The sequence below is a fragment of the Gavia stellata genome, chromosome 15 (assembly GCF_030936135.1).
Source record: "Gavia stellata isolate bGavSte3 chromosome 15, bGavSte3.hap2, whole genome shotgun sequence".
In the NCBI taxonomy this organism is placed as follows: Eukaryota; Metazoa; Chordata; class Aves; order Gaviiformes; family Gaviidae; genus Gavia; species Gavia stellata.
In genome coordinates this window covers 21,815,865-21,842,627 of record NC_082608.1, presented here as the reverse complement: position 1 = coordinate 21,842,627, position 26,763 = coordinate 21,815,865, and the positions used below count along the sequence as shown (strand labels likewise).

General features: G+C 68.1%; 1 protein-coding gene across 1 annotated transcript; it reads left to right on the top strand.

Annotated features, from left to right (window-relative positions):
• The first annotated feature begins 1,306 nt into the window (after positions 1–1,306).
• On the top strand, positions 1,307–26,530 carry PIEZO1 (piezo type mechanosensitive ion channel component 1). The gene is given in 52 exon segments (XM_059824678.1): positions 1,307–1,370; positions 8,698–8,793; positions 9,982–10,104; positions 10,497–10,539; positions 10,629–10,791; positions 11,851–11,986; positions 12,149–12,362; positions 12,599–12,764; positions 12,986–13,090; positions 13,200–13,284; positions 13,368–13,459; positions 13,555–13,815; positions 13,886–13,997; positions 14,151–14,329; positions 14,407–14,555; positions 14,754–14,933; positions 15,009–15,097; positions 15,905–16,062; positions 16,137–16,313; positions 16,451–16,576; positions 16,675–16,875; positions 16,961–17,165; positions 17,294–17,398; positions 18,019–18,172; positions 18,758–19,001; positions 19,160–19,256; positions 19,333–19,501; positions 19,585–19,674; positions 19,816–19,904; positions 20,109–20,180; positions 20,708–20,811; positions 20,885–20,972; positions 21,281–21,358; positions 21,412–21,620; positions 21,697–21,787; positions 21,870–22,080; positions 22,156–22,414; positions 22,492–22,680; positions 22,943–23,213; positions 23,340–23,457; positions 23,537–23,684; positions 23,775–23,989; positions 24,125–24,283; positions 24,363–24,510; positions 24,612–24,800; positions 24,889–24,981; positions 25,123–25,295; positions 25,388–25,400; positions 25,402–25,511; positions 25,600–25,679; positions 25,785–25,983; positions 26,119–26,530. Coding segments are annotated over 52 exon segments (7,539 nt in total). The 3' UTR covers positions 26,369–26,530.
• The last annotated feature ends 233 nt before the right edge of the window (positions 26,531–26,763 follow it).

The following is a 26,763-nucleotide window of genomic DNA, read 5'->3' as shown; positions in this document are numbered from 1 at the left end:
CCATGTACCCAGCTCTAGGGATATGGGACTGTGCACCCAGCTCCGGGGACATGGGACCATGCACCCAGCTCCAAGGACATGGGACTGTGCACCCAGCTCTGGGGACACGGGACTGTGCACTCAGCTTTAGGGATATGGGACCATCTACCCTGCTCCAAGGACATGGGATCGTGCACCCAGCTCTAGGGATATGGGACTGTGCACCCAGCTCTAGGGATATGGGACCATGCACTCAGCTCCAAGGATATGGGATTGTGCACCCAGCTCCAAGGATATGGGACCGTGTACCCAGATCTAGGGATATGGGACCGTGTACCCAGCTCCGAGGACGTGGGACCGTGCACCCAGCTCTAGGGATATGGGACCATGCACCCAGCTCCGAGGACATGGGACCGTGCACCCAGCTCTGAGGACATGGGACCGTGTACCCAGCTCTAGGGATATGGGACTGTGCACCCAGCTCTGGGGACATGGGACCATGCACCCAGCTCCAAGGACATGGGACCGTGTACCCAGCTCTAGGGACACGGGACCGTGCACTCAGCTCTAGGGACACGGGACTGTGCACCCAACTCCAAGGATATGGGACCATGCACCCAGCTCCGGGGCCACGGGACCCATCTCTGAGGACACGGGACCCATCTCTGGGGCCACGGGACCCAGCTCCCAGGGGTGCACGGCTGCTCCCGGGGGGTCACACCGAGCTCCCCGCGCCGTGCAGCGCGGCGGCTGTGCGCAGCGGCTCTCTGCCCGGTGCCGCGGTGCTGCCCCGGCTCCGCGTAGGCATTCCCGGGCCCCGGCCCCCAGCGGAGCGCTCGGCCTCGATTAGCTCCGGCCTCTTTTTTTTTTTTTAACGAAGCAAACAGGAAGCACATCAGCTTTTTTCTTTATTATTTTTTTATTTACGTTTTTTTTTTTTTTCCCCTGCCGCAAATGCCCTCGCTGCCGGCGGCGGGAACGGCGGGGGCCCGGCTCGCCCCCTCCCCGCTGCCGTCGGGGCTGAGACCGGCCAACTCGTGGCAGCGGTGGCGGGGCTGCAGTGCCGGCGGGCGGCGCTAGGCGGGGCGGGCCGTGCCGTGCCGAGCCGGGCAGAGCGGAGCCGTGCCGGGCCGAGCCGTGCCGGGCCAGCCCGCCGAGGGGGGCGGGCGGCGCCGCTTATAAAGGGCGGCGGGAACGGGGCGGGGGGAAAGCGCCCGCGTTCGCTGCGCTCCGGGACCGGCCAGCGGGCTCGGCTCGGCTCGGCTCGGCTCGGCTCGGCTCGGCTCGGCTCGGCGGGACATGGGCCGGCCCGCCGCCGCCTGAAGGGATGGAGCGGCGGGCGCTGTGCGCGGGGCTGTACTGGCTGCTGCTGCCGCTGGCCCTGCTCGCCGGTGAGTGCGGCCGCACCTGGGGCGGGGGTTTGGGGGGGGGGGGTACACCGTGCCCCCCCACGCGTGGATGGGGTGGCGGTGCTCTCCACCCCGGGAGGAGCCGCTGGGGGAGGCGGGTGGGTGGGTGGCGGGACGCGTGGGGTGCCCCCCCCCCCAGCCCCACGCGGGACCACCCTGCATGTGTGTGTGTCCCCCCCCAGCCCCACGCGGGACCACCCTGCATGTGTGTGTGTCCCCCCCCCAAGCCCCACGCGGGACCACCCTGCATGTGCGTGTCCCCCCCCCCAGCCCCACGCGGGACCACCCTGCATGTGCGTGTCCCCCCCCCCAGCCCCACGCGGGACCACCCTGCATGTGCGTGTCCCCCCCCCCAGCCCCACGCGGGACCACCCTGCATGTGCGTGTCCCCCCCCCCAGCCCCACGCGGGACCACCCTGCATGTGCGTGTCCCCCCCCCAGCCCCACGCGGGACCACCCTGCATGTGCGTGTCCCCCCCCAAGCCCCACGCAGGACCGGGAAACGCAACTTCTCCGGGCCGGGTGTGGGGGCAGCACTCCGGGGGGGTGTGTCGCGTGTGTGCCCCCCCACCGCACCCACCCACCCACCGCGGGCACAGCCAGCGGGCACCCGCACCCCCGGCACCGGGGCCCGGTTGGGGCTGAAACCGTCCCGGTTTGGGCAGCACCGTGTCACCCCCGCTCGCTTCTCCGCAAGGTGGGGGGCAAAGAGGGTGCTGGGACAGCCCGGTGGGGCGGGGGGGGACTGGGATGGGCGATGCTGGCACCCATCCCGGCTCCATGCCCGGGTACCGTCCCGGGGAGCGGGGCACCCACCTCGGCTGCAGCACCCTCCGCAGCGCCCTGGCTCCCGAGCTGCTCCCAGCCCTTTGGCGGCAGACGCACCACCCAGCGAGGCAACCGGCTGGCTACCGGCCTGGAAAATACCCGTGTCCTGGGACGCGCCGAACAAGAATCGGCTCTTTGAACCCCGGCTGCTCGGGGGAGCCCGTTCGGGGACTCTCCCGTTTACGTAGACGCAAAGGAAAAACCTCTCCGTAAACAGGATTGTTCAACGGGCCCCTTGTGCCCGCGCACGGGGCAGGGTCCGGTTGCCACCGCCGGCCTCGCGTCGCCTGTGCCGGGGCGGGGCGGGGGGGATCCGCAACCCGGGGAAGCGGTGGTGTGACTTTTGGGGTAGCGTCACCCAGAGAAGGGGACGTGCGCCCGAGCGGAGCAGCGTCCGGCTGCTCAGCCCCTGTCCCGGCTGCGTTTCGGGGAGCCGCCGGGTTGGGGTGCGCGGTGCTGGCCGTGCCGCCGGCGCGGGGCGAGCCTCGCTGGCAGAGGAAGTCGGTGACTGTTGGAAAAGCTTCTTTTTATTTGCTCTGGTTCGCTGGAGGAGTGACTCAGTGCATCGCGCAGGATGTGAGGAGGTTAATTATAACCCTGCCTACGAGAAGGGAAGGTGGCCGGGCGCCGCTTGCACAAGGCCTCCCCGGTGGGGTGGCAGCCGGGGCGCGGGAGCTGCCGGGTGCATCCCATGGGTGCACGGGGAGACACGTGGCCTCTGGGCGCGGCCTCGCGCATGGGGCCCTCGTGCCCCGATGAGGCCGATTTGGCCCCAAATCGTCCCAGGCTTGCTTGCCCGCTCGCCCCGCTCCGGCGCGGGATGTTGTGCCGGGGATCCGCCGTCTCCCGTGGCCGGTGGCGTTGGCGTTGCCCCCGCCTCCCGGCGAGCTCGTGGGTGGCTTGTTTTAAATTTGGGGCCCCACTTGGGCGGGAGCTGTCCTGGGAGAGCGGCTCCCTCCCGCTCCAGCCGCTTGTCGAAGTAGCCACGGGGGTGACTCAGCGGGGCCCGGGGGCCTCGCACCCGCACCGAGGGGGAAACTGAGGCACGGGGGGGATGTGGCTCATCCTGCTGCGCTGGGGAGGAAGAGCCCCAGAGCACGACCCGCCCGCGGCCCTTCCTGCCCCGGCAATCAGGCTCTTTCCAAACGTCCGGAGGATGTTTGCTCGTGGCTCCCGGCTGGCTCGGGGCAGGTAGAGGCGCAGGAGCTGGGCCCCACGGCACGGCTCGGGACAGCCCCCCGCTTCCCACGGGCTGCCACAGCCACGGACCCGCCTGGCGTGGCTCCCAGCCATGCCATGGGCCATATCCCCGCCTGGCGCAGGGAAATGCCTCGGCTCTATCCTGCCTGGCTGGGATGCTGGGGTGCAGGGAGCCGGCGGGGGGGCACAGCCTGCCGTGCCTTCCCACTAGTGCACATCCCACACGTGGGGTGACCGGGGAGGGGGGGAACCCCGGGGCCGGGTGACGGTGCTGGCTGCGCCAGCTCCAGCGCGGCTCCGTGGTGCTCAGGCAGAAGCGATGGGTGAGGGCAGCAGCCCCCCTCCCTGGGGCTGCGGTGCCCCCCAAACTGGGAGGGGGGGGCTGATCTGGGGTGAGGCAAGGACACGGACCCCCCTGCCTGGCCAGGAGGCAATGGGGTGCCGAGGGGGTCCCTGGGGGGGTCCTGCCAGGCCCTGGGTGCCGCAGGGGGCCGGTGCCCAGCTGGGTGCTGGTGGATGTGTGGGCTGCAGGCAGCTGCCTCCTGCGGTCAGGTGCTTTTTATAAAATGAAGGGAAATAAAAAAGAGGAGAGGAAAAAAAAAGAAAAGAGGAAAAAAAAAAAAAGGCCACTGCTGGCTCCAAGAGCAATAACTCCCGTTTCCTCCCCCGGCGCACAGGGGGATGGGAGACGCAGGGCCGGCTGCCTGCAGCCTGCCCGGCCCGGGGTGCCCGTCTCCCCGAGACTGAGCCTTTCGCAAAGCCCCCGCACGGCCCCATTAGGTGGGTGACGCTGTGGGGGCTCCCCGGGGTGCCGGCGGGGTTGCTGCAGGCTGGGCTTGGCCCGTTTGCAAAGCCCGGGCACAGGCGGGTTTTACCCTTTGCCTCCTCGGCACCCCGGTTGCAGCAGAATCCTGGGGTGCCCATGGGGCTGGGCGAGGGGGGGGGTGTGTTTGGACACTGCTCGGCACAGCCGGATGTCAGACACCGTCGCGGCCCCGAGCTGCGCGTGGGAAATATTATGGTGGATCCGGGAATGTCCCCGCGCAATGGGAATGTGGGTCCTCGTTGTGCAAGCGGGAGATGTGCACGGGTATCCCGGTGCTGAGCCCGCGGCTCTGGGGACCCCAAGGGCTGCTCCGGCCCCTCGGCATGGGCTGTCCCCGTCCTGGTGTGTGCCTGGTGTAGGGACTGCAGCTGTGGGGCTGTGGGTGCCGGGGAAAGGGGTGTCCCCAGGCACTGGGGTGGCCTCGAGCACCCGTCCCCAAAGCCCCTGTGTTCCCTGTCCCGTCGCACGAGCCGCGGGCCGGCTGCTGGGGTTTCCCAGGCTGGCAGCCCTGGCACCCGCTGGCACCCAGCCTGGTGCCCTCCCGGGGCAGCTCCCGCGGCATCCCCGGGGAGCGGGGCCGGCCGCTGCCTCGGCGCTGGCAGGAGCGGGATTAACTTTCCACAAAAACAGGATATGGCGGGTGAACCGGCGGGGCTGCTCCCTCTTCCCGGAAAGAGGAGCCGGGGCTGGGGCTGGGAACATGCTGGCGGCCGGCTCTGCTTTGGGGCTGACCGGATTTTGGGATGGGGAGAGCCTCCGTGGCCGGGGTTTGTTAGCCTGCCTCTGGTTTGCAGCCAGTGGGTGCAGAGTGCAGGGTCCTGGGTGCAAAGTGACACTCTGGGGACACTGTCTGGGTCCCCCAGGCCCCGGGGACCCCAGTTGGGGGCAGGAGGCAGGACCCGGCTGTGGGGAAGCGGCTTGGCAGAGCTGCCTGGCTCCGGCAGCAGGTAACGGGCCTGTGTGAAAACAGCAGGGCAGGCAGGGAATTAAAGAGCTCCGCTAATTAATCCTGAGCGGCCGCAGGTCCCCGTAGAGCCCACGGCTGCGCCGGTGCCAATCGGTGTATGGGCTGTGCACGGGCACAGGGTGGATGGTGCTGCGGGTCTGGTGCATGGGGCTCCCCCGTCGCCGGCGGGGTCCGGGGACCCCCCTTTCCCTGTGCCGTTGGGTATGGATCCGTCCCTGGGAGCCGGCTGGGCATGGGATGGTGCCCGGTTTGCAGGGAGGGGGCTGCGCCAGACCCCGACCCTCTCCCGCAGCCGCCCTTCCCGTGCTTCCCCGGCCTGATTGCAATGGGAGAGACCCCGGTGCCAGCTCTCCCCGGTCACCCCCACCCTCGCCGCCAGGTCCCTGGAGTCCCCAATGACCCCTTTCCCCTCCCGCGGGGAGATCTCAAGGGGAAATTAAAGGTTGGCGTGAAGGAGAGCCAGCACATCTCGCCCAGCTCCCCGGCGCTGCGATTTATCCTCCTCTCGGCACATTAACGTCGTTAATATTTCAAGTGCTGCTGGCCGCCGGCCGCGGTGGCGGTGAACTCCCCGGCAGCATGGGAGCTGGGCCGGCTGCTCCCGACTCCCCGGGGTCACAGGGCTGCGGAAGCGGGGGTTTGGGGTGCGGATTCAGGAGAACCTTGCTGGGGGCATGGGGGAGATGCTCAGTGTGGGCCGGATCCTGCCCCGTGCGTGCGGCAGGGGCGAGACCACGGGGTGTCGTGGGCGATGGGCGCTGCTTGCACGGGGAGGGGGACAGTGGGTGCCACTGCGCTGCACCCACCCACCCGCCTGGCTCCTCGCGGGGATGATGGGTGCGGGAGGGCGGGTTTCGCCGCGGGGCTGCTCTCCCCTCCGCCAGCTCTCCCCACACGCCAAACTGGTTTTACTCCCCACACCAGCGCTTTCCCTGCCGTCAGCATGGCGGGGAACCGGTTTCCTCCATCCGTGCAGGACACGGAGCACCCACGCGCTGCCGGCACGGCACGGCACGCCCCGCTGCAGCCGGCCCTGCTGAGGAGGCGCGGGTGCAAACCCAGGCACCCAAACCGGGCCGCACCGTGCTGGGGGGCTGCTCCCCGCCCGGCACACCGTCAGCATCTTTCCCCCCCCGTCCCTTTTTCATCCTCCAGCACTTAAAAGCTGGTTGAAGCCAGGGCTGCGGCAAGCGCTGACCATCTGCCGGGAGCTTTCCCGGTGATGCCTTGAGCCGGGGCGGATGGGAAGCCGCTGGCCAGAGGGTCCCATGGGTGCTGGTTCAGCCCCAGGGTGCAGTGGGGTGCTCTGCATTTGCAGACAGCTGCTGCCAGCCCTTCCCGGTGCCGCAGGCGACCCTGAGCCGCTGCCACCGGGATGCCTGCTCTGTCCTGGTCCCTGCCCGGAGTAATGTCCCCAGTCCTGGGGGGCCGGTGCTGGTGGCATAAAATACGTGCCCCCCCCAGCGCCCAGTGATGCCTGTGGGTCTCCCCACGGTGCCCACAATCCCCATCCTCCCCACAGCTCTCGGGCAGACCCCAGCCCAGGCGATGCCAGCGGGGCTCCGGCACAGCCGGTCCCCTCCGTGCCGCCAGCACCCACGGGGTGACCGCGGCTGGGATGGGGGCTCACGCTCGGGCTGGTTCACCCAAAGGACACTGCCCTGGCGCAGGGGTGGGGTGGGCAGCGGGGTCGGTGCTGGGATGGGGGGTGCTGGTGGCTGTCGGGGTGGGGGGGCTGGCTGGCTCCCACGTAAGCCGGAGCAGCGGCTCGCCCGCACGCCGGGAAGGCTCCTCTCGGCCCGTCGCCGCTGGCGCAGGAAAGGGGATATTTGCTCCATGAGATCATGGTTTGCCGAAACGTAGCCAGCAACGCTCAGCGGCATGTGGGGAGGTGACGCGTCCTGGGGTCACTGCGGAGAGGTGGCTGGTGGGACGGCGGTCACGGTCCCCCCCACCCTGAGCTCCCCATGCCCCTCACCCATGCTGGGGGGCTGTCTGCGCTCCCCAGGGGAGGGAGGCAGATGGGGACCCTGCTGTGGGGTCAGGGACCGGCCTTAGCCCCGACGGGTGCTGCGTGGGACGTGCCCTGGGCTACCGGGCGCATTCCTGGGTGCCTCCCCTCCCACCACCCCCACACCCCTCGGGGATCCCCCGTTGTCCCTGGGGTGCGGGCTGCTCACAGGGGGCTTCACGGTGTCCCCGTCCCATATCCCCCCCCCCAGCAGCACCGTCCCTCGCCCCAGGATGTGCCGTCCCATTGAAACCTGGTAAACACAGGAAGGGCCGTGCCGCGCTGGCGTGCCCCCCCGACTTGTCCCCCCCAGCCCCACGGGGCCGGAGGCTGCCTGCTTGGCCCCCTCTGCCTCGCCCCCTTCCCAAGGGGGGTGCCAAGGGAAGCACATCCTTTCCCTGGCTGTGCAGCGCTGGGGTCCCCGACACCGGTTCCCTGTGGCCCTCCCCGGGCTGCCTCAGAGGGGTCCCCCCTACCCAGAGCAGGGTCCCCCCCAGCCTGCTGCGGGGGGGCATGGGGACACGTCCCTCTGATTTGCAGGGGCAGGGATGGAGGGATGCCCTGGGACCGTGTAGAGTGAAGGCACAGTTAAAAAGCGAAGCCACCGTGCTGCACAGCCTTCCTCTCCGGCCAGGCGCTGAGTTGGTGGGTGTCTCGCAGCGGCCGTGCCCATCACCGTGGCCTCGTGGCTGGGCGGCCGCAGGGCTGCCCCGCAGCTGGTCCCAGCTCATGCTGCTGCATGTGCCGGTGTCTGTCACCGCTCAGCCGGTGTATGCGTGCAGCCGATGGGAACGCTGCGTCCCCAGCCATGGTGGCAGCTGCCCTGGGACGTCCCTGCCGTGCGGTCCCCGTCCCCGCGGCGGCAGCTCTGCAGGACGCTGGCTCAGCCCCGCTCCCTGCCCAGCTCCTCTGACGGTTTCACGCCTGCAAACAAGCTGTAATTTAGGTCTAAAAATAAGCAAGGGGGAAGGTGGTGAGCTGGTGGTGTGCCCGGAGCAGGGCTGGGCGCAGGTGAGGGGCTGTGCCAAGCTCCGGGGTGGCCATGGGTGGGGGTCCCAGCCTGACCTCAGGGTCCCTGCCAACCTCGGCACGGTCTGGCAGGAATGATGGGGAAACGCGGCAGATTTTGCTCATGGTTCCCGTCCTCCAATCACCCCACGTGTCTGGGACCTCTGATGTCCCCCCCCTGCCCTGTGCCACCCATGCAGGTCACCGGGACTGACCCAGCTCCTGCCCATGTCCCTCTCTTCCCATTGGCATCTCTGGGGGGCTTGAGCCCCTGCCCGGGACTGCTCCTCACTTCGGGGTGCCTCTCATTTTGGGGTGTCCTTCACCTCCTTGCTTGGATGTCCTTCACTGGGATGCCATCCTCGGGGGTCCCCAAGGTGGGGGGGTTGCAGCTGGGAGCCTGGTGGGGTGCAGTGCCCTCCCCGTGCCGCATTCCCGGCGCTAACCCTGCCCGTACCTCTGCCCCCAGCCTGCCTGTTCCGCTTCAACGTCCTCTCCCTGGTGTACCTGCTCTTCCTGCTGCTCCTGCCCTGGTTCCCGGGGCCCACCCAGCGCTCCGCCGGAGGTAAGGGGCTCAGCCTGGGGTGCGGGGACTGGGCAGGGTGGGCAGTGGGGTGGGCAGCGTGGGGGCTGCCAGCCGCTCTCCGGCAGGTACCTGCCCTCCTTCCCCTGCGGTTTCGCCCCGGCCGGGCAGCGTGGCTCCGCGTGGCAGCCTCGCTCTGTTAATTATAGCCCGGCGCGGCTATTAATAGGCCTTGAGCTAAAAAATGGCCAGTTTTGAGCCCCAGCCTTATTAACCAGAAACCTCAGGGCTGGGCTGTGCCCACCGGGTGGGCAGGGATGTACCACGAGCAGCCCCTCCACCCTGCCGGGGCACGTCCCCGACGGTGGACACGCGTGGAGGGGTGCAGGGGATGCATCCCCGACGGCGGGTGCATGGGACGTGTCCCCCCACGGTGGGCACCGGGTGCCCGTAGCCCTGCTTGGCTCCCTGCCCTCCGTGCCAGGCTGAGCCGTGCTGTAACACAAGCCGGCAGCGCCTGGCACGGCCGCGGCTAAAAGCTCTGCCCTCTGAATATTTCATGGGCTCGCACGGCCCCGGAGCCGGGGCGCTGCCGAGAGCTTTTGCACGGATTTACAGGAAAAAACAAGTGGAGGGAGAATTTTTGGCCCGGGGCCGCCCCCCAGCCGGCGCGCAGCTGCGGTGGGCTCGCTGCCTGTCCTGTGGCCAGGAAAACGGGCGTGCGGCCCGGGGAGCGGGTGGGATGGGGGCACAGCTGCAGCTGGTGGAAGGTCTGACGGGGCTCGAGGTGTGGAGGGACCCCCCCCAGCGCCCACCCACAACCCCCCTTCCCCAGGACGTTCCACCAGGGATCGGGATGGGGATGGTGAGCTGCATCCTCATGCTGGTCCTGGGGCAGTGGGGCCGGGAAGCGCATGGTGCCAGGTGGGTCGGAGGGTGCTGCAAGGGGAGGGAGTGTGATCCCGGGGCCCTGGCTCCCTGCATCATCCCGTGCCTCAGTTTCTCCAGTAATGCAGCAGAAAGGATGCTCTTAGACTGTGCTGGGTGCACGGTGAGACATGCGAGGTCCCGGTGGGACCGTGTCCCTGCGGCAGACCCCTGGCATCTCTGGGCACAGCTGCAGCGCACCCGCTCCCAGCTCTTCCCAGGGGTGCTGGGTCCCCAGTGGGGATGCTGGCACATCCCGGGGTCACCTTGGGTGGTGGGTAATGGGGTGCCCGTGTCTCACAGGTCACACCAGCCGCCTCCTCAAAGCTCTGCTGGCAACCAGCATCCTCTTCCTCCTCGCCCACTTCGTTTTCCAAATATGCCTGTACACACTGCCCATCCTGGACCAGCTGCTGGGACCCAGCTGTGAGTATGGGGTGCTAAGGCAGCCTGCCATGGGGTGCCCATGCCTGCCCTCGCCCTCCTGCACCTCTGCTCTCCCAGGCTTCACCCCCTCCCCACGGTGCCCCGGGACTGGATCCCCAAGACGGTGACATGTGGGTGCAAGGGATCCCATCCTTCTGGGTGCTGGGGGGCTGCTGAGGCTCTGCGGGGTCCCAGCCACGTGCCCAGCACCGGGGGTGTGCTGTGCCACACCAGGGTGCCCGCTCGGTGGCCGCTGCACTGGGCACAGACCCTGTCTTGGGCCCCCATGGATGTGGGGCGCTCTCCCCATGGGGAAGCCGCCTGCGCTGGGTGGGCTGGGAGCCCGTCCGCACAGCGTCTGCTAAACTCAGCACCTCCCTGCTTCCCCGCAGGCAGCACCTGGGAGGTCCTTGCCCGGCACATCGGGGTCACCAGGTAAGGGTACCCCAGCGGTGTGGGGCTGGGCGCTGGCAGTGGCAGGGGGGGCACCCCCGAGCCCTCCCCTGCCCCGCTCTCCTCCCCAGGCTGGACTTGAGCGACATCCCCAACTCGGTGCGTCTCGTGGCGCCCGACGTCGGCATCCTGCTGGTCTCATCCCTCTGCCTCTGCCTGTGCCGCCGCCTCGTCCCCAAGGCCGGTGCTGCCGCCCGCAGCCGGAGGCCGGAGTCCCTGGAGCCCCTTGAGCGGGTGAGAGCCAATCCCGGCACCGTCGGCAGCATCGTGCCCGCCACGTCCCGCCAAACCCCTGCCAGCCTCCCTGGGGCACGGCGGCTGGTCCCCATCCCCTCCCCGGGGAGGGCAGCCTGGGACACGGGGCGCTTGGCATGGGGACGTCCCCAGTGGCCGGGGACCCAGGTTTGGGGCAGTTTTAGCCGCCCGGCTGAGTGGGCAGCGGTGGAGGGCTGGGTCATCATCACGGCACCTCATACGGGGCCGGGGTGACTCAGCTGCGGAGGAGTGCCCATGTTTGCTCCCGTGTTGCCATAGGGATCCCGGCAAACAGCCCAGCCCCACGGCACGGCTTGATGCGGGGCTGCCCAGTGGCGCGAGGGGAGCGCGGTGCCCGTACCCCCAGGCTCCGGCTGGCACCGCTACCCCAAAACCCCTGAGCTCAGGAAGGGCAGTGGGGCAGGCAATCATGGGATGCTGGCACCCAGCTTGAGCTCGCCGGCGGGGTGCAGGGCTGGGTGCTGTGCTGTGCCATGCCGTGCCATTCCAGCCCTGCCCGGCGGTGCCAGCGGGGCACCGGGACGCTGTGCTCGGGGCACGGGGGTCACCCAGGCAGACACAATCCCGAGCCGATGGCACCCCCAGCTCAGCGAACACCCCTCGGGACTCAACCCCATTTTGGGGTGCTCCCCACTGGTCCGGCCTGTCGTGGCAGGCGCTCGCCCCGCTCCAGCCGTGGCCGAGCTGTAACCGGAGCACCAGCCGATGCGAATGCCTTTGCCGTGAGCGCGGGGCCAGCGCGGGAGGCAGCCTGGAAAAAAGCTCAGTGCTGGGAACCTGGGTGCCGGCGCCAAGAAAAACAGCCGCCTTTCGGAGGCGCTTTCCGAGCGGCTAATGAGATAAACACGGCCAGGTGCCGGGCTGCGCGCCCGCACAGCACCGGGCAGGGTGCCCCGTCCGTCCACCCGTGCTCTCCCTCAAGTGGGGAAACTGAGGCACGGCCAGGAGCAGCCTGGAGCGGGTGGGCTGCCCCGGGTTGGGCCATGGGGCTCATGCTGTGCTCTCCTCGCCTGGCAGGGGGAAGAGGACGTGGAGCGGCACGGCAGCACTGCCGACGGGGACACGCCGCTGAGCGCCAGGCTGCGGGTGACGGCTCACTGGCTGCTCTGGGCGGCCGGGAAGGGTCTGGCCATCCTGCTGCTGGCCTTGGCCGGTGGGTACGGGATGTGGGGGGCATGTGGTGAGCCGGGGGAGTGTGTCTCAGTGACCGTGCTGCTGGAGGGGATGCTTGGTCCAGGGGGATGCTCGGCCGGGGGCTGCATGTCCGGAGGATGCTCGGCCGCGCACTGACCGCCCGCGGGGCGCTGCTCCCCAGGGATCACCCTGCCCTCCGCCTCCTCCAGCGTTTACTACCTGCTCTTCGTGGGGCTGTGCACGTGGTGGGCCTGCCACCTCCCCGCCAGCCGCCTGGCCTTCGACATCCTCTGCGTCCTCGTTGGCATCTACGCCGGCGGCCACCTCCTCTGCCTCTATGCCTACCAGGCGCCCTTCGTCCAGGGGGTCTTCCCGCCCCCCACCATCTGGGCACGGTGAGTCCCTGGGGCAGGAGCTGTGCCGTGGGTCCCCGTGCCACCCTGGTTGAGGGGCCAGCCCGGTGCCCCGCTTGGTCCCCATCCCACTGCCAGTTGTGGCAGGTCCCCGGGGAGGGTGGCCAGAGGCTGTCCGGTGAAGCCGTGTGCCGTGCCAGCGCCAGGATGGGACCGTGGCTGGTGGTGGGGGTCCTGGCTCGGGCAGGTGATAACGCCCCCCGGCTCTGTCCCCGCAGGGTGTTCGGCTTCAAGGACATTGTCCTGTACCGCAACTGCTCCCGGCCCAACGCCCTGGTGCTCAACACCGGCCACCCCTGGCCCGTCTACGCCAACCCCGGCATCCTGCTCCTGCTCTACTACACCGTGGCCACCCTGGTGAAGCTGCGCCGGTTGGACGCCAGGGTGAGGGGCTGTGGGGCTGAGCCGGACGCCGTGCCGATGCCCGGCGTGCCCCACTGCTCTCGCTTCCCCCTGCCCTGGCACTGGGGGTGCCCGCTGGAGGGGAGGCGGGGGGCAGTGGGGTGCCCGTGGCGGGGGGGGTGCCTCGGCAGGGGGACGGGGCATGATCCTGCTCCCCCGGTGGCTGCAGCGGGGTGTCCTGAGCTGGCTCCTGCCCCTCGCAGAGAACCGCGGCACCGGCACAGTCACCGGCGAGGTGCCCGGCGAGGGAGCTGGTGGAGCTGGAAAGCTGGCCCAAGGACACTGACGGCGTGGCTGAGGACACCAAGGTGGGTTTGGGGGGGCCATGCCCCCCAAGCGATGCCCAAGTTGTGGGAAGCAGGTGTGGGGTGCTCCGGGGGTGCCGGGGTGGGCTCTGAGCCCTCTCTGCCCCCCCAGCCCATGCTGTCCCCCAGCACCGGGAAGCCAGGCAGCGGCGCTGGGAACTGCACCGTCCACGTCATGGGCAACTCGCCGCAGCCAGGTAAGCCCGTCCCGCCGCCTCCCCCTCCCCAAGCCCTGCCCGCAGCCCGGGGGGCAGCTCACCGTCCCCCTCCCTGTGACCAGGCAGGAGGCGTCCGGCGGAGCGACTGCCCCTGCACGCCCTGGGCCACGTCGTCATGAACCAGAGCTACGTCTGCGCCCTCATCGCCATGATGGTAAGGGGCTGGGGGACGGATGGATGGACGGACGGACGTGGGGGGCACTTCCCGGGCTGAGCCCGGGCGAGCGGCCGCATCCTGCCTGCCCGCAGGTGTGGAGCATCACCTACCACAGCTGGCTGACCTTCGTGCTGCTGCTCTGGGCGTGCCTCATCTGGACGGTGCGGAGCCGGCATCACTTCGCCATGCTCTGCTCGCCCTTCCTCCTCCTCTACGGCATCGCTCTCTGCAGCCTGCAGTACGTCTGGGGCATGGATCTGGCCCCCGAGCTGCCCACCCGCGTCGGCGTCATGAGCCTCGAGCAGCTGGGGCTGGTGCACCCCAAATATCCCTGCTTGGACCTGGGGGCCAAGGTAAGCCTCATGTCCTCGTCCCTGTCCCCGCTGGCACCCGGCTGTCCCTGCTCACCGCCTGTCCCCGCAGCTCCTGCTCACCCTCACCTTCTGGCTGCTGCTGCGGCAGTTCGTTAAGGAGAAGCTGCTAACGAGGAGGTGCCCGGCCACCCCGCTCCTGGAGGTGACCATCTCGGACACGGGTGAGGGCTCCCAGCGTCACCCACCCGGAGGGACCCTGCGCCGGGCTGAGCATCCCCGGGGTGCGAGTGCCCCGAGGCAGGCAGCTGCTGGGGAATCGGGGGGACACGCGTGCCCCCCGCCCGGCTGCCTGCAGCCCCCTCCCTGCCTTGCAGAGCCCAGCCGGCAGCGGGACGTGCTGAAGGCGTTGGGGGTTCTGGTGCGGGATTTCTACGCCAAATACTGGATCTGCGTCTGCGCCGGCATGTTCATCGTGGTGAGCTTCGCCGGGCGCCTCGTCGTCTACAAAATTGTCTACATGTTCCTCTTCCTCCTCTGCCTCACCCTCTTCCAGGTAAGGGTGGGCCGGGGACCCCTCCCTGTCCCCATCTCCGTCCCCGGCGTGGCCCCACTGACATCCCGTCCCCGCAGGTGTACTACAGCCTGTGGCGCAAGGTGCTGAAGGGCTTCTGGTGGCTGGTGGTGGCGTACACCATGCTGGTGCTCATCGCCGTCTACACCTTCCAGTTCGAGGACTTCCCCATGTACTGGAGGAACCTGACGGGCCTCACCAATGAGCAGTGAGTGTCCCCGACCCACCACGGGGTCCCTGCCGCCGCCAGCCCCGTGATGGCACCAGGATGGGGTCAAGGGATGCATTGCCCATGGGGAAACTGAGGCACGGGGGGGAGTTGGGGTGGAACCGCAGCGTGCCGGCTTGATGCCCGTGCAGGGTGGGATGGATGCGGCCCCGCGCTGACCCTCCCCTCCCTGCCCAGGCTGGGTGACCTGGGCCTGGAGCAGTTCAGCGTCTCCGAGCTCTTCTCCAGCACCCTCATCCCGGGCTTCTTCCTCCTGGCCTGCATCCTCCAGCTCCATTACTTCCACCGTCCCTTCATGCACATCACCGACCTGGAGCACGTCCCTGCTGCCACCCCGCCACCCTGCCACATGCCCAGGTAGGTCCCCGTGCCAGGGTGACCCCCCCCTGCACCCCAAGACCCCATCCCCGCACTGAGCCCTCCTCCCCACAGGCCCGAGGAGCTGCATGGGAGCCGGCTGCTGCGGGATGCGGCCGCTGCCGAGAGCGCCGGGACGGGCGACTCCGACACTGCGTCACAGGGTACCCACCAGGGACGGGGGGACGGGGTGGGATGGGGTGTCCTCCAGGCCAGGAAGGGGCTGGGGGGATGTAGGGATGGATTGGAGCATCCACCAAGCCAAGAAAGGGCTGGGAGGGTAGGGAGATGGGTTTGGGGTGTCCTCCAAGTGTGGAAGGGTACAGGGATGGATTGGGGTGTCCTCCAAACCAGCAAGGGGCTGGGAGGGTAGGGAGATGGGTTTGGGGTGTCCTCCAAGTCTGGGAGGGTAAGGGGATGTATTTGGGTGTCCTTGAAGTGTGGGAGGGTATGGGAATGGGTTGGGGCATCCTCTAAGCCAGGAAGGGGCTGGGAGGGTGCAGGGATGAACTGGGGTGTCCTCCAAGTCTGGGAGGGTATGGGATTAGGTTGGGGCATCCTCCGAACCAAGAAGGGGCTGGGGGGTTTCAGGGATGAATTGGGGTGTCCTCCAAGTCTGGGAGGGTATGAGGATGGATTGGGTGTCCTCTGAGCCAGGAAGGGCCTGGGAGGGTATGGGGATGCATTGGGGTGTCCTTCAAGCCAGGATGGGGTGGGGGGATGCAGGGATTGATTGGAGCATCCTCCAAGCCAGGAAGGGGCTGGGAAGGTGCAGGGATGGATTTGGGTGTCTTCCAAGTGTGGGAGGGTGTGGGAATGGATTGGGGCATTCTCCAAGCCAGGAAGGGTCTGGAGGAGTGCAGGGATGGATTGGGGTGTCCTCCAAGCATGGCAGGATAGAGGGATGGATCGGGGCATCCTCCAAGCCAGGGCGGCTGCGGGGGTGTCCGTGACGGTCCGTGTCCCCGCAGTGCCCACCAAATGGGGACTGGTGCTGGAGCGCCTGATCGTGCTGGGCTGGACCTTCTCGGACATGCTGACCCGCGGGCAGGTCTTCGTGGGGCGCCTGCTAGAGCTCCATGTCCTCAAGCTGGTGGCTCTCTACACCGTCTGGGTGGCCCTGCAGGAGGTACCAGCCTCAGCACCCCAGGGTGGGGGGGCTCAGCCGGGCACCCCGGGGTGCTGATGTGACCGCTGCCCCAGGTATCGCTGATGAACTTCTTGCTGGTGCTGCTGTGGGCCTTCGCCATGCCCTACTGCCGCTTCCGCCACATGGCCTCCTGCCTCTCCACCGTCTGGACCTGCATCATCATCGTCTGCAAGATGCTCTACCAGCTGAAGATTGTCGATCCCCACGAGTACTCCAGCAACTGCACCCAGGTACCTGGGCGGCCGTGCTGGGGGGATGCCCGGTTCTTGGGGTGCTTATGGTGGCACGGGAGGGGGTTCCTGGCTGGAGGTGGGGTCCGGCGGCAGGGGCGAGGGGTGCTGATGCCCCGTGGTGCTCCCATTTGCAGCCCCAGCTCAACAGCACCAACCTGAGCCCGGAGGAGCTGGGCAACTCCACGCTGTACCGCGGCCCCGTGGATCCTGCCAACTGGTTCGGCATCCGCAAGGGCTACCCCAACCTGGGCTACATCCAGGTGGGCGCGGGGACACCCCATCCGTGGGGACCACGCGGGGGGATGCTCAGCGGCGTGCCGTGGTCCTGAGCACCCTCTCGCCCCCTCCCCGTCCCCAGAACCACCTCCTGGTGCTGCTGCTGCTGGTGTTCGAGGCGGTGGTGTACCGGCGCCAGGAGTACTACCGCAAGCAGCACCAGCTGGTGGCCCCTGTCACCGAGACCATCTTCGAGGACATCTCCCGCGAGCACCTCGACCACGGCCTCGGCAGCTGTGCCAAATACTTCCTCAACTATTTCTACTACAAATTTGGCTTGGAGGTGGGGAGTGGGCGCCGCGGGGTGGGGTGGGGGTCCCCACCGCTCGTAGCACCCCAGGGCTGAGCCTCTGCATCCCCCCCCCCAGATCTGCTTCCTGATGACGGTGAACGTGATCGGGCAGCGGATGAACTTCATGGTGATCCTGCACGGCTGCTGGCTGGTCGTCATCCTGACGCGGCGCCGGCGGGCGGCCATCGCCCGCCTCTGGCCCAAATACTGCCTCTTCCTCGTCGTCTTCCTCCTCTACCAGTACCTGCTGTGCGTGGGCATGCCGCCCGCCCTCTGCGTGGGTAAGGGGCAGGGGGGGCACCCGTCCTTTGCAGGGGTCAGGGAGGCGGAGGTCCATGCATGGGCAGGCTGCCCGCCCTGGGTAAGGGGCTGGGGGGGGCCGGCATCCAGCGTGCCCACCGCCCCCCAGACTATCCGTGGCGCTGGAGCCAGGCCCTCCCCATCAACTCGGCGCTCATCAAGTGGCTCTACCTGCCCGACTTCTTCGTCCCCCCCAAATCCACCAACCTCATCAGTGAGTACCCCACCTCAGCCCCCGGCAGCCCCCTACCCTCAGGGCACCCCAGCCCCCGGCAGCCCCCTGCCCATGGGGTCCCCTGGTCCCCTGCCTCAGCCCCCGGCAGCCCCCTGCCCACGGGGTGCCCTGTCCCCCCAGTCCAGCCCCTGGCACCCCCGGTGCCCATGGGGCACCCCAGCCCCAGCCACGGAGGGTCCCATCCTGCCCCCCAGAAGGGCGAGCAGAGGGGAGGCGGGAGGGCAACCAGGAGGGGTGGGAGGAGCTAAGAGCCACACCCCCTTTGGGGTGGAGCTTGGCAAGTGCCCACCCCCTTTGGGGAGGAGGAGCTGGGGAAGAGCCCTCCCCCCTGTGAGAGGAGCTTGGTTGAAGTCCCACCCCCTTTTGGGAGAAGGAGGGGCCTGGGGAAGCCACACCCTTGGGAGGAGCTTGATGCAAGTCACACCCCCGAAGAGGCGGGACCTTGGGAAAACCACGCCCCTTGGGGAGTTGAAACCCATCTCGCGGGGAGGAGTGGCCTGAGGTTGTCCCACCCCCTTGGGGAGGGGCTTGGTGGGTGCCACACCCCTTTTTGTGGAGGGGCGTGGCCTACCAGAGCCCCGCCCCTCCCCGGTCTGCAGATGACTTCGTGCTGCTGCTGTGCGCGGCCCAGCAATGGCGGGTCTTCGAGGCCGAGCGCACCGAGGAGTGGCTGCGGGCGGCCGGCGAGAACGCCGACCGGCTCGACCTGGCGCGGGACCCCCACAACCCCACGCCCAACTTCATCCACTGCCGGTGGGCGCCCGCCGCGGCACGGCACGGCACCGCGACCCGGGGCTTGGGCACCCGGGGCCATGGGGATGGGACCCCCCCGTGGGCTGGGGCTGCCGTGGGATGCGGATGGGACCCCCCTGGGATGGGACCCCTTGGGGTATGGACAGAAGGGGACCCCCAACAGTGGGACCCGCTGGGCTGGGATTCCCTGGGATGGGGCTGGGACCCCTCTGGGCCAGAGAAGCCCTCTCCCCAGCACTGGGCTGGGACAGGACCCCCGCCCATGGCTGGAATAGCACCCACTGCCACTAGGATGGCACCCCCAGATCTGGGGCAGGAGCACCCCGAGGCTGTGCTGGGACTCCTGGGGAAGATGCGGTGATCCAGGAGAGCCCTGGTGATGGTGCAGGACCCCCGTGGGCACTGGGACCCCACAGACTGGGACAAGGCACTTTGTCCCCCAAGATTGGGCTGATGCGAGGACCGGGACCATGCTGGTTTGGCTGGGGTGTGGGGTAGCACCTTGCTGCACCCCAAAACCAGGCAGTGCCAAGCATGGGTGCTGAGACAGGACAGGGACCCTGCTCTGAGCGCCCCATCCCTCAGGTCGTACCTGGACATGGCAAAGGTGGTGGTCTTCCGCTACCTCTTCTGGTTCGTCCTGGTGGTGGTCTTCATCACTGGGGCCACCCGCATCAGCCTCTTCGGCCTCGGCTACCTGCTGGCCTGCTTCTACCTCCTCCTTTTCGGCACCGCCATGCTGCGCAAGCCGGCGCGGGCTCGCCTCGTGCTGTGGGACTGCCTCATCCTCTACAACATCACCGTCATCATCTCCAAAAACATGCTGTCGGTGAGGGCTGCCGGGCCCCGGCCATGCAACGGCCCCTGGGCTGCTCCTCGGGGCCACCCACCCCCTGGGCATCCCCTGGGGAGGGGACAGGTGGCAGCGCTGTCCCCTTCTCTCGCCATCCTCAGGCAAACCCCGCCCTCTGCTCTCTCTCCCCGCAGCTCCTCTCCTGCGTCTTCGTGCAGCAGATGCAGAGCAACTTCTGCTGGGTGATCCAGCTCTTCAGCCTGGTCTGCACTGTCAAGGGCTACTACGACCGTGAGTTGCTGGCCCGGGGGGCCTGAGGGTGCAGGTTTGGGCTGCTGCCTGACTTGCCCGCATCTCTGCCTGCCAGCCAAGGAGATGGGCAAGGACCAGGACTGCTCGCTGCCCGTGGAGGAGGCGGGCATCATCTGGGACAGCATCTGCTTCTTCTTCCTCCTGCTCCAGCGACGCGTCTTTCTCAGCTACTACTTCTTGCACGTCATGCTGGATCTTCAGGCCTCTGCCCTGCAGGCCTCCAGGTGGGGCTGGGGTCCCGGAGGGTCCCCACGGGTGTTGGGGTGCCCGTGCCGCCCTCACCCTCTCGCTGTCCCCGTCCCCGCAGGGGCGTCGCGCTGTTCAAGGCCAGCATCCTCAAGAGCATGCGCTCCCACCGGCAAGCCGAGAAGAAGTCGCTGGCCCAGCTGAAGCGGCAGTGAGTGGGTTTTGGGGGGCACCTGGGACCCCCCACCGCTGCAGCCACCAGCACCTTGGGGCACCCCGTGTGGGTGGGCTGGATGGGGGTGCCCTGGGGGGGTTTGGGGGAGCAGGGGCCACAGCAGCCTCTGCCTGGCAGGATGGAGCGGATCCGAGCCAAGCAGGAGAAGTACCACCAGGAGCGGCTGCCCGGCAGCGCTGGCGAGGGGCAGGATGAGGCCAGGCCAGGTGAGAGCCGGGGGGTCCCCCCTGTCCCCCCACTCCTCTCCGGGCACAGCAGGCTGACCGCGACCCATCGCTGACGCCTGTCCTGGTGGAGCCCCGCGGAGCGTTTTGGTGAACCCCCTTCCCTGCCCCCCCAGCTCACCCCCATGCCAGGGGTGGGTGCACCGAGCGTGGCGGTGCTCAGCCTCCCTGTCTGCTGTTCCACAGCGCCCGGCGGCCCGGCAGACCCTTCCCGGCAGAGGGAGCGGTGGTGGCGGCCATGGTTAGACCACGCCGCAGGTACTGCCCCGGCACGGGGCTGTAACAGGGCATAGCCCCTCGGTAAGGTCCCTCCGCCGGGGACCGCTAACACCCGCGGGGAGCGGTGGTGACGGTGCTTTCGGCAAGGTGACGCCCTGCATGTCCCCTGTCCCCGTGCTGGGCTGCAGGGCACTAACCAGGGCTTCTCTGTTTCCCAGCACTAACGGGGTGTTGGACTGGGGTGCCGGGCTGGGTTTGGGGTTACCAGCATCAGTTGCCTCCGAACACCGGTGTCGGAGGGACCTCACTTTGGGGATGTGGGAGTTGAGTCTTTGTCCCCAACGGGGATCCCTACGGGTGTCCTTGGCACCGTGCCGGCAGTGCCATGCCAGGCAGAGAGCCCCGGAGCCAGCCTGGGCACTGGCTGCACCGTGACACCCTGTGCCGTGGCACCGGAGACTGGCCACGCCATGACACCCTGTGCCATGGCACTGGAGACCGGCTGTGCCACGACACCCTGTGCCATGGCACCGGCTGTGCCATGACACCTCGTGCCTCCTCGGCAGTGCTGCATTCAGGGGAATACTTCCTCTTCGAGTCGGACAGCGAGGAGGAGGAGGAGGCAGCGGTGCCGGAGGAGCCGCGGCCAGGCAGGCAGAGCGCCTTCCAGGTGATCATGGCTGGGAGGCTGGGGGGGGTCTGGCAGTGCCCGCTGGGTGCTGACAGCCCCTCTCCCCCCGCAGCTCGCCTACCAGGCCTGGGTGACCAACACCAGGACGGCGCTGCAGCAGCAGGAGCAGCCGGAGCCGCCCGGTGCCGAGGTTGCTGCAGGTGGGTCTGGCTCACCCCAAAATGGGGCTGGGAGGGGACCAGGAGGGGACGCAGCCCTGCCCCGTGCCTACCGTTTGCCCTGGCTGCTGTCAGCATCCCGTAATGGGGCATCGCCTCAGCGGGGTTCCCGGCCTGCGTGTGGACTCTCTGATGGCTACAGTGGGGTTGGGCACAAGCCTGTGCTTGTTTTTAAGCAGGACAGGGGGGGATGGGGCAATGAGCGGGAGAGCCCCCATGGGGGTCAGAAATTATATCCATCACCCGCTGTGCCAGTGCTACCCCTTTTTGGGGGGGTCTGACCCTTGCAGGGGACAGCGGAGGAAGGGAGGAGTTGGAGGCACCTGAAGAAGCCGAAGGCCAGGAGGAAGAGGAGGAGGAAGGCTCCGGTAGGTGGGCAGCAGGACCACAGCACAGGGGAGTGCTGGGGGGATCCGAGCAGGCACAAAGTGACACCCCCCACTCCTTGCCCTGGCAGAGCGGGGCAACGTGGTGCAGCGGGCGCTGAACACCCTGCGGTTCCTGTGGGTGCTGTGCCAGGCCATGGTGGATGGGCTGACCCAGTGGCTGGACACCTGCACCCGGGAGCACGCCGACATGTCCACCGTCCTGTGCCTCGAGAGATACGTCCTCACACGCCGGCTGGCCACGGTGAGCCCGGGGACACACCGGGGCACGGGGCAGGGGTGGCAGCCCCGCGGCGGCACTGACCGCCTGCCTGCTGCAGGGAGAGGACGTGCACCGCGGGGTCCTGGACGAGCTCTACCTGCCGCCGCCTGAGGAGCCCCCTGAGGAGCCGAGTCCACGGGGGGTCGGTGGTGCGGACCCCCAAAACGGCGTCGCTTCCAGGCAGGTGCATAGATACCCCCCCGAGGGGGCAGCCGCTGGCGCCGTGGGCAGGGGCCGGAGGGCAGGGGGCTCACCCCTGTCCCCGTGCCGTCCCCAGCAGGCACCGAGGAGCCGTCCCCGCTCCGGCGACATGCCCGCTGCCCACCGGCAGCCAGGAGCAGGTGACGACCTGGGGGTCCCGGGAGGACGTGGCCGGGTCTCGGGAGCTCCTGAGCCTGCCCCAGAACCGGAGTCGGACGGCCGGCGAGCTCCTCCTGAGCAGGTACGGGGACATGGGGGTGGTGGGGCTGGGGCTGGGGGGCGACGGGGCCGTCTCACCTCCCCCTGCACCCCGCAGGCGGCTGTGCTTCCCTGAGCTGGAAGAGTCGGAGCAGTTTTATCGGTCGCACAACCGTTTCCTGAAACTGCTGCTGGCTGGGTACCGCTGCGTGGCCGCCCACTCCGAGCTGCTCTGCTACTTCATCATCATCCTCAACAACATGGTGACCGCCTCCGTCATCTCCCTCTTCCTGCCCATCCTCGTCTTCCTCTGGGCCATGCTCTCCATCCCCCGGCCCAGCAAGCGCTTCTGGATGACCGCCATCGTCTTCACCGAGGTGGGCGGGGGTTGGCCGGGGAGGGGACGATGCCACCGGCCCCCGGCTGCCACCCACTGACCCCAATGTCCCCACAGGTGATGGTGGTGGTGAAGTACCTCTTCCAGTTCGGGTTCTTCCCCTGGAATGGCTACGCCATGCTGGTGCGCAACGAGGGCAAGCCCTTCTTCCCACCCCGCATCCTGGGCTTGGAGAAGACCGACCGCTACATCAAGTATGACCTCATCCAGCTCCTGGCGCTCTTCTTCCATCGCTCCCTGCTGCTGGTGAGTGCCAGGGCACGGGCACCACCGTGGGCATCGCCTGGGTGGGCATCCCCGGGAGCTGGAGGTGCTCCTGGGGGTGATGGGGGCTCTGGAGAGCACCCAATGGGTGCTTGGTTGGCTCTGCCTTGGTTTCCACCCAAGGCACCCGTTGCGGGTCGGGTCCCTGGGGTGCAACGAGAGCTGATGCTGCGGGATGGGGGGTGAGGTCCGTGGGGCTGGGGGGCATCAGGGATCCCGTCCCCCTGACCATGGACCTCTCCAGTCCTATGGGCTGTGGGACCACGAGGAGGACCCTTTCCCCAAGAAGAAGGCAGAGGCGGAGCGGGTGGAGGATGAGGAGGAGGAGAGGCGGGAGGAAGCAGCGTCCCCACCGCTGGCGGTGGGTGAGGAAGGGCCGGAGGCGCTGGCAGAGCCAGGGCTGGAGCCGGAGGGCGATGCCATGAGGCAGGAAGAGGGGAATGGGACCACGCAGCTCCGCTTCAGGAGGAAGAGGCGGCGGGAGAAGAAGCAGCCAGAGGCGGCTCCAGAGGAAGGTGAGCACCAGTTCACGGCTCTCGCGCCCCAGCAAGGGGCAAGGCTGGCATCCCCCAGGGCGGGGGGACGTCAGGATGTGGCCCTGCAGGACCCTGGCTGTCACCCATGCTGTGCCTCACTCGCAGGGGATGGGGAGGAGGAGGAAGAGGAGGAGGAGGAGGAGGAGGAAGAGGCAAAACAGAGCCACGCTCAGAAGAAGCTGAAGGCGTTTGGGCTGCGGGTCAAGCTCTTTTTCCTCACCATGTGAGTGTCCCATGGCGCTGGATGGGGTGGGGGATGCAGGGTGCAGCCCCCGGTCACCCGTCCCCTCTGTCCCCTCCAGGGCGCAGAACGTGTACCGGCCGGTGCGTGGGTTCTTCCGCGACATCCTGCACACCCAGCACCGGGCGGCCACCGACGTCTACGCCTTCATGTTCCTGGCTGATGTGGTTGACTTCATCATCATCATCTTCGGTTTCTGGGCCTTCGGGGTGAGCAGGGGGTTCCCACAGGGCACCGACCGGCCGGCTCCCACCGTGGGGTCAGGCCGGGCCGTAGCCTGACCTCTCCTGCATCCCCAGAAACACTCGGCGGCCGCCGACATCACCTCCTCGCTGTCGGATGACCAAGTGCCGGAGGCCTTCCTGGTCATGCTGCTTATCCAGTTCACCACCATGGTCATCGACCGTGCGCTCTACCTCCGCAAGACCGTGCTGGGCAAGCTCATCTTCCAGGTCATCCTGGTCTTCAGCATCCACCTCTGGATGTTCTTCATCCTGCCGGCTGTCACCGAAAGGTACCAAGCATCCCCCAGAGGATGTCCCCAAGGGCACGGCGTGGTCCTAGGGTGGCACCTTTGTGTCCCCAAGCCCACGTAGTAGCCCAGCCTGGCCGGGGAGGTGGCCAGAGGGGTGACACCTCCCTCCCACAGGTTGTTCAGCCTCAACACGGTGGCCCAGCTGTGGTACTTCGTGAAGTGCATCTACTTCTCGCTGTCAGCCTACCAGATCCGCTGCGGCTACCCCACCCGCATCCTGGGCAACTTCCTCACCAAGAAATACAACCACCTCAACCTCTTCCTCTTCCAGGGGTACGACACGGGGCCGCGCGGACCCCCGGCCGCCCGGAGAGTACGGTACCAGCCCTTTCTTCCTGTGTCCCCCTCCCAGGTTTCGCCTTGTGCCCTTCCTGGTGGAGCTGCGGGCTGTCATGGACTGGGTCTGGACGGACACCACGCTGTCCCTCTCCAACTGGATGTGTGTGGAGGACATCTACGCCAACATCTTCATCATCAAGTGCAGCCGTGAGACAGAGAAGGTACGGCCCCGCCATGCTGGGAAGACCCCCCCAATAAGCCCCTTGTTGCTTGGGGTCCTCCCGAGCCCGCCTGGCACTGTGTGCTGTCTCCCCTCCCTCAGAAATACCCCCAGCCCAAGGGGCAGAAGAAGAAGAAGATCGTGAAGTACGGCATGGGGGGCCTCATCATCCTCTTCCTCGTGGCCATCATCTGGTTCCCGCTGCTCTTCATGTCGCTGGTGCGCTCCGTGGTGGGCGTTGTGAACCACCCCATCGACGTCACCGTCACCCTCAAGCTGGGGGGGTATGAGGTGAGAATGCAGGGAGGGTGGGTGCTGGGGTGCCCAGCCTGGACACCGGGGTCCCCTGCCCGGCTGACTGCGCGCTGTCCCCCCGCAGCCGCTGTTCACCATGAGCGCCCAGCAGCAATCCATCCAGCCCTTCACCCCCCAGGACTACGAAGCCCTCACCAACCAGTTCGAGAGGCAGCCGGTAATTTCCAGTCCCCCCCAAATCCCCCCCCTGCTCCATCCCGCTGGGTGCCCGGCGGGGGGCTGGCAGAACCGGGGGTGCCCCGGGGTGGGGGTGTCCTTGGGTGTGTGTGGGGGCTGAGCCGTGCCCCCCCGGCACCAGGTGGCCATGCAGTTCATCACGCTGTACGGCTACGAGGACATCGTGACGGCCCGCATCGAGGGCAGCTCGGGCTCGCTCTGGAGCATCAGCCCCCCCAGCCGGGAGCAGATGCGGCGGGAGCTGCAGAACGGCTCCTCCGACATCACCCTCCGCCTCACCTGGACCTTCCAGAGGTACCACCGGCACGGCGTTGGGGTTGGGGGGGGGCAGCCCTACCTGCACCCCCCCACATGCACTCAGCCTCTGCTGCCCGCTCTGCCCGCAGGGACCTGGGCAAGGGGGGGGACGGTGGAGCACACCTTCGACAAGCACACCACCGACCTGCAGCCCGGCGCGCCCCAGCGCATGGAGCTGGCCCAGCTGCTGCAGGGCACCCGCGACACGCCCGTGTGAGTGTCCCCATGGGGGGGGGGACACACCAGACCCCCGTGCTTCGGTGGGACAATGTCCCCCCCCACTCACCCTGCTTTCTTGCAGGCAAGTGCCCAAACTGTTCCCCAAGTACATCCGGGCACCCAACGGCCCCGAAGCTAACCCTGTCAAGCAGCTGCTGCCAGGTGGGTGCCACCATGTGTGTTTTGTGTCCCCCCCCCAAAAAAAATCAGTATTAGGGGCACACCGGTGGCCATGCCATGCCCTGATGATGCCACCCCCCCTGGCAGATGGGGAGGACAGCTACCTGGACGTGGAGGTGCAGCTGAAACGGGAGCGCGCGGGTGCTGGCCGAGGCGGCGACAGCTTCTTGGAGTGGTGGGTGGTGCGGCTGAAGGAGGCCCCCCCCCATGATGGCAACATCCTCCCCATGGTCATCTTCAACGATAAAGTCAGCCCCCCCAGCCTGGGCTTCTTGGCTGGCTACGGGTACGTGGAGGGGGTGCGTGGGGCGGTGGGGGGGGCACCAACCACCTGGCTGCACCCCAAAAGGGGCGCGAAGCTGGGGGGGGGGGGGGGGGATACAGGATGCCCACACACCCCCTCCCGCGCCGGCTCTTGCAGGATCATGGGGCTGTATGTCTCCATCGTGCTGGTGATTGGGAAGTTCGTGCGGGGTTTCTTCAGCGAGATCTCGCACTCCATCATGTTCGAGGAGCTGCCCTGCGTGGACCGCATCCTGAAGCTGTGCCAGGACATCTTCCTGGTGCGGGAGACGGGCGAGCTGGAGCTGGAGGAGGAGCTCTACGCCAAGCTCATCTTCCTCTACCGCTCCCCAGAGACCATGATCAAGTGGACGCGGGAGAAGGAGTAAGGGGAAGGGGCTCCGGGCCCACCCCCCCTTCCCGGGGACATCACCGCCAATGCCTTAACCAGCCCACCCCCAAAGCCGGGGCCGCATCCTGCCGGGGAGGCAGTGGGACCCAGGGTGCTCGGCGCTCGCTTTTAGAGAGGATGTTTTTCTTACGTTGCTTTGAAGCCGTCCGACCCCTGGAGACCACGTTGTGCCTTCCTGGGGTGGGTGGGGGGGAGCAGGAGCCGGCCCCCCCCACCCCTGGGCACCCCTGGCTGCTGGGTAGGTTTGGGGGGGTCAGGAGCCGGCCCGTGCCCCCTCCCTGCTCTCCCCAGCCCTGCTCCAGAACCAGGTTGAACTCAAAAGCAATAGCCCCCCAGCCCCAGGATGGGGGGCCCTGGGTCATGGCCCCCCCC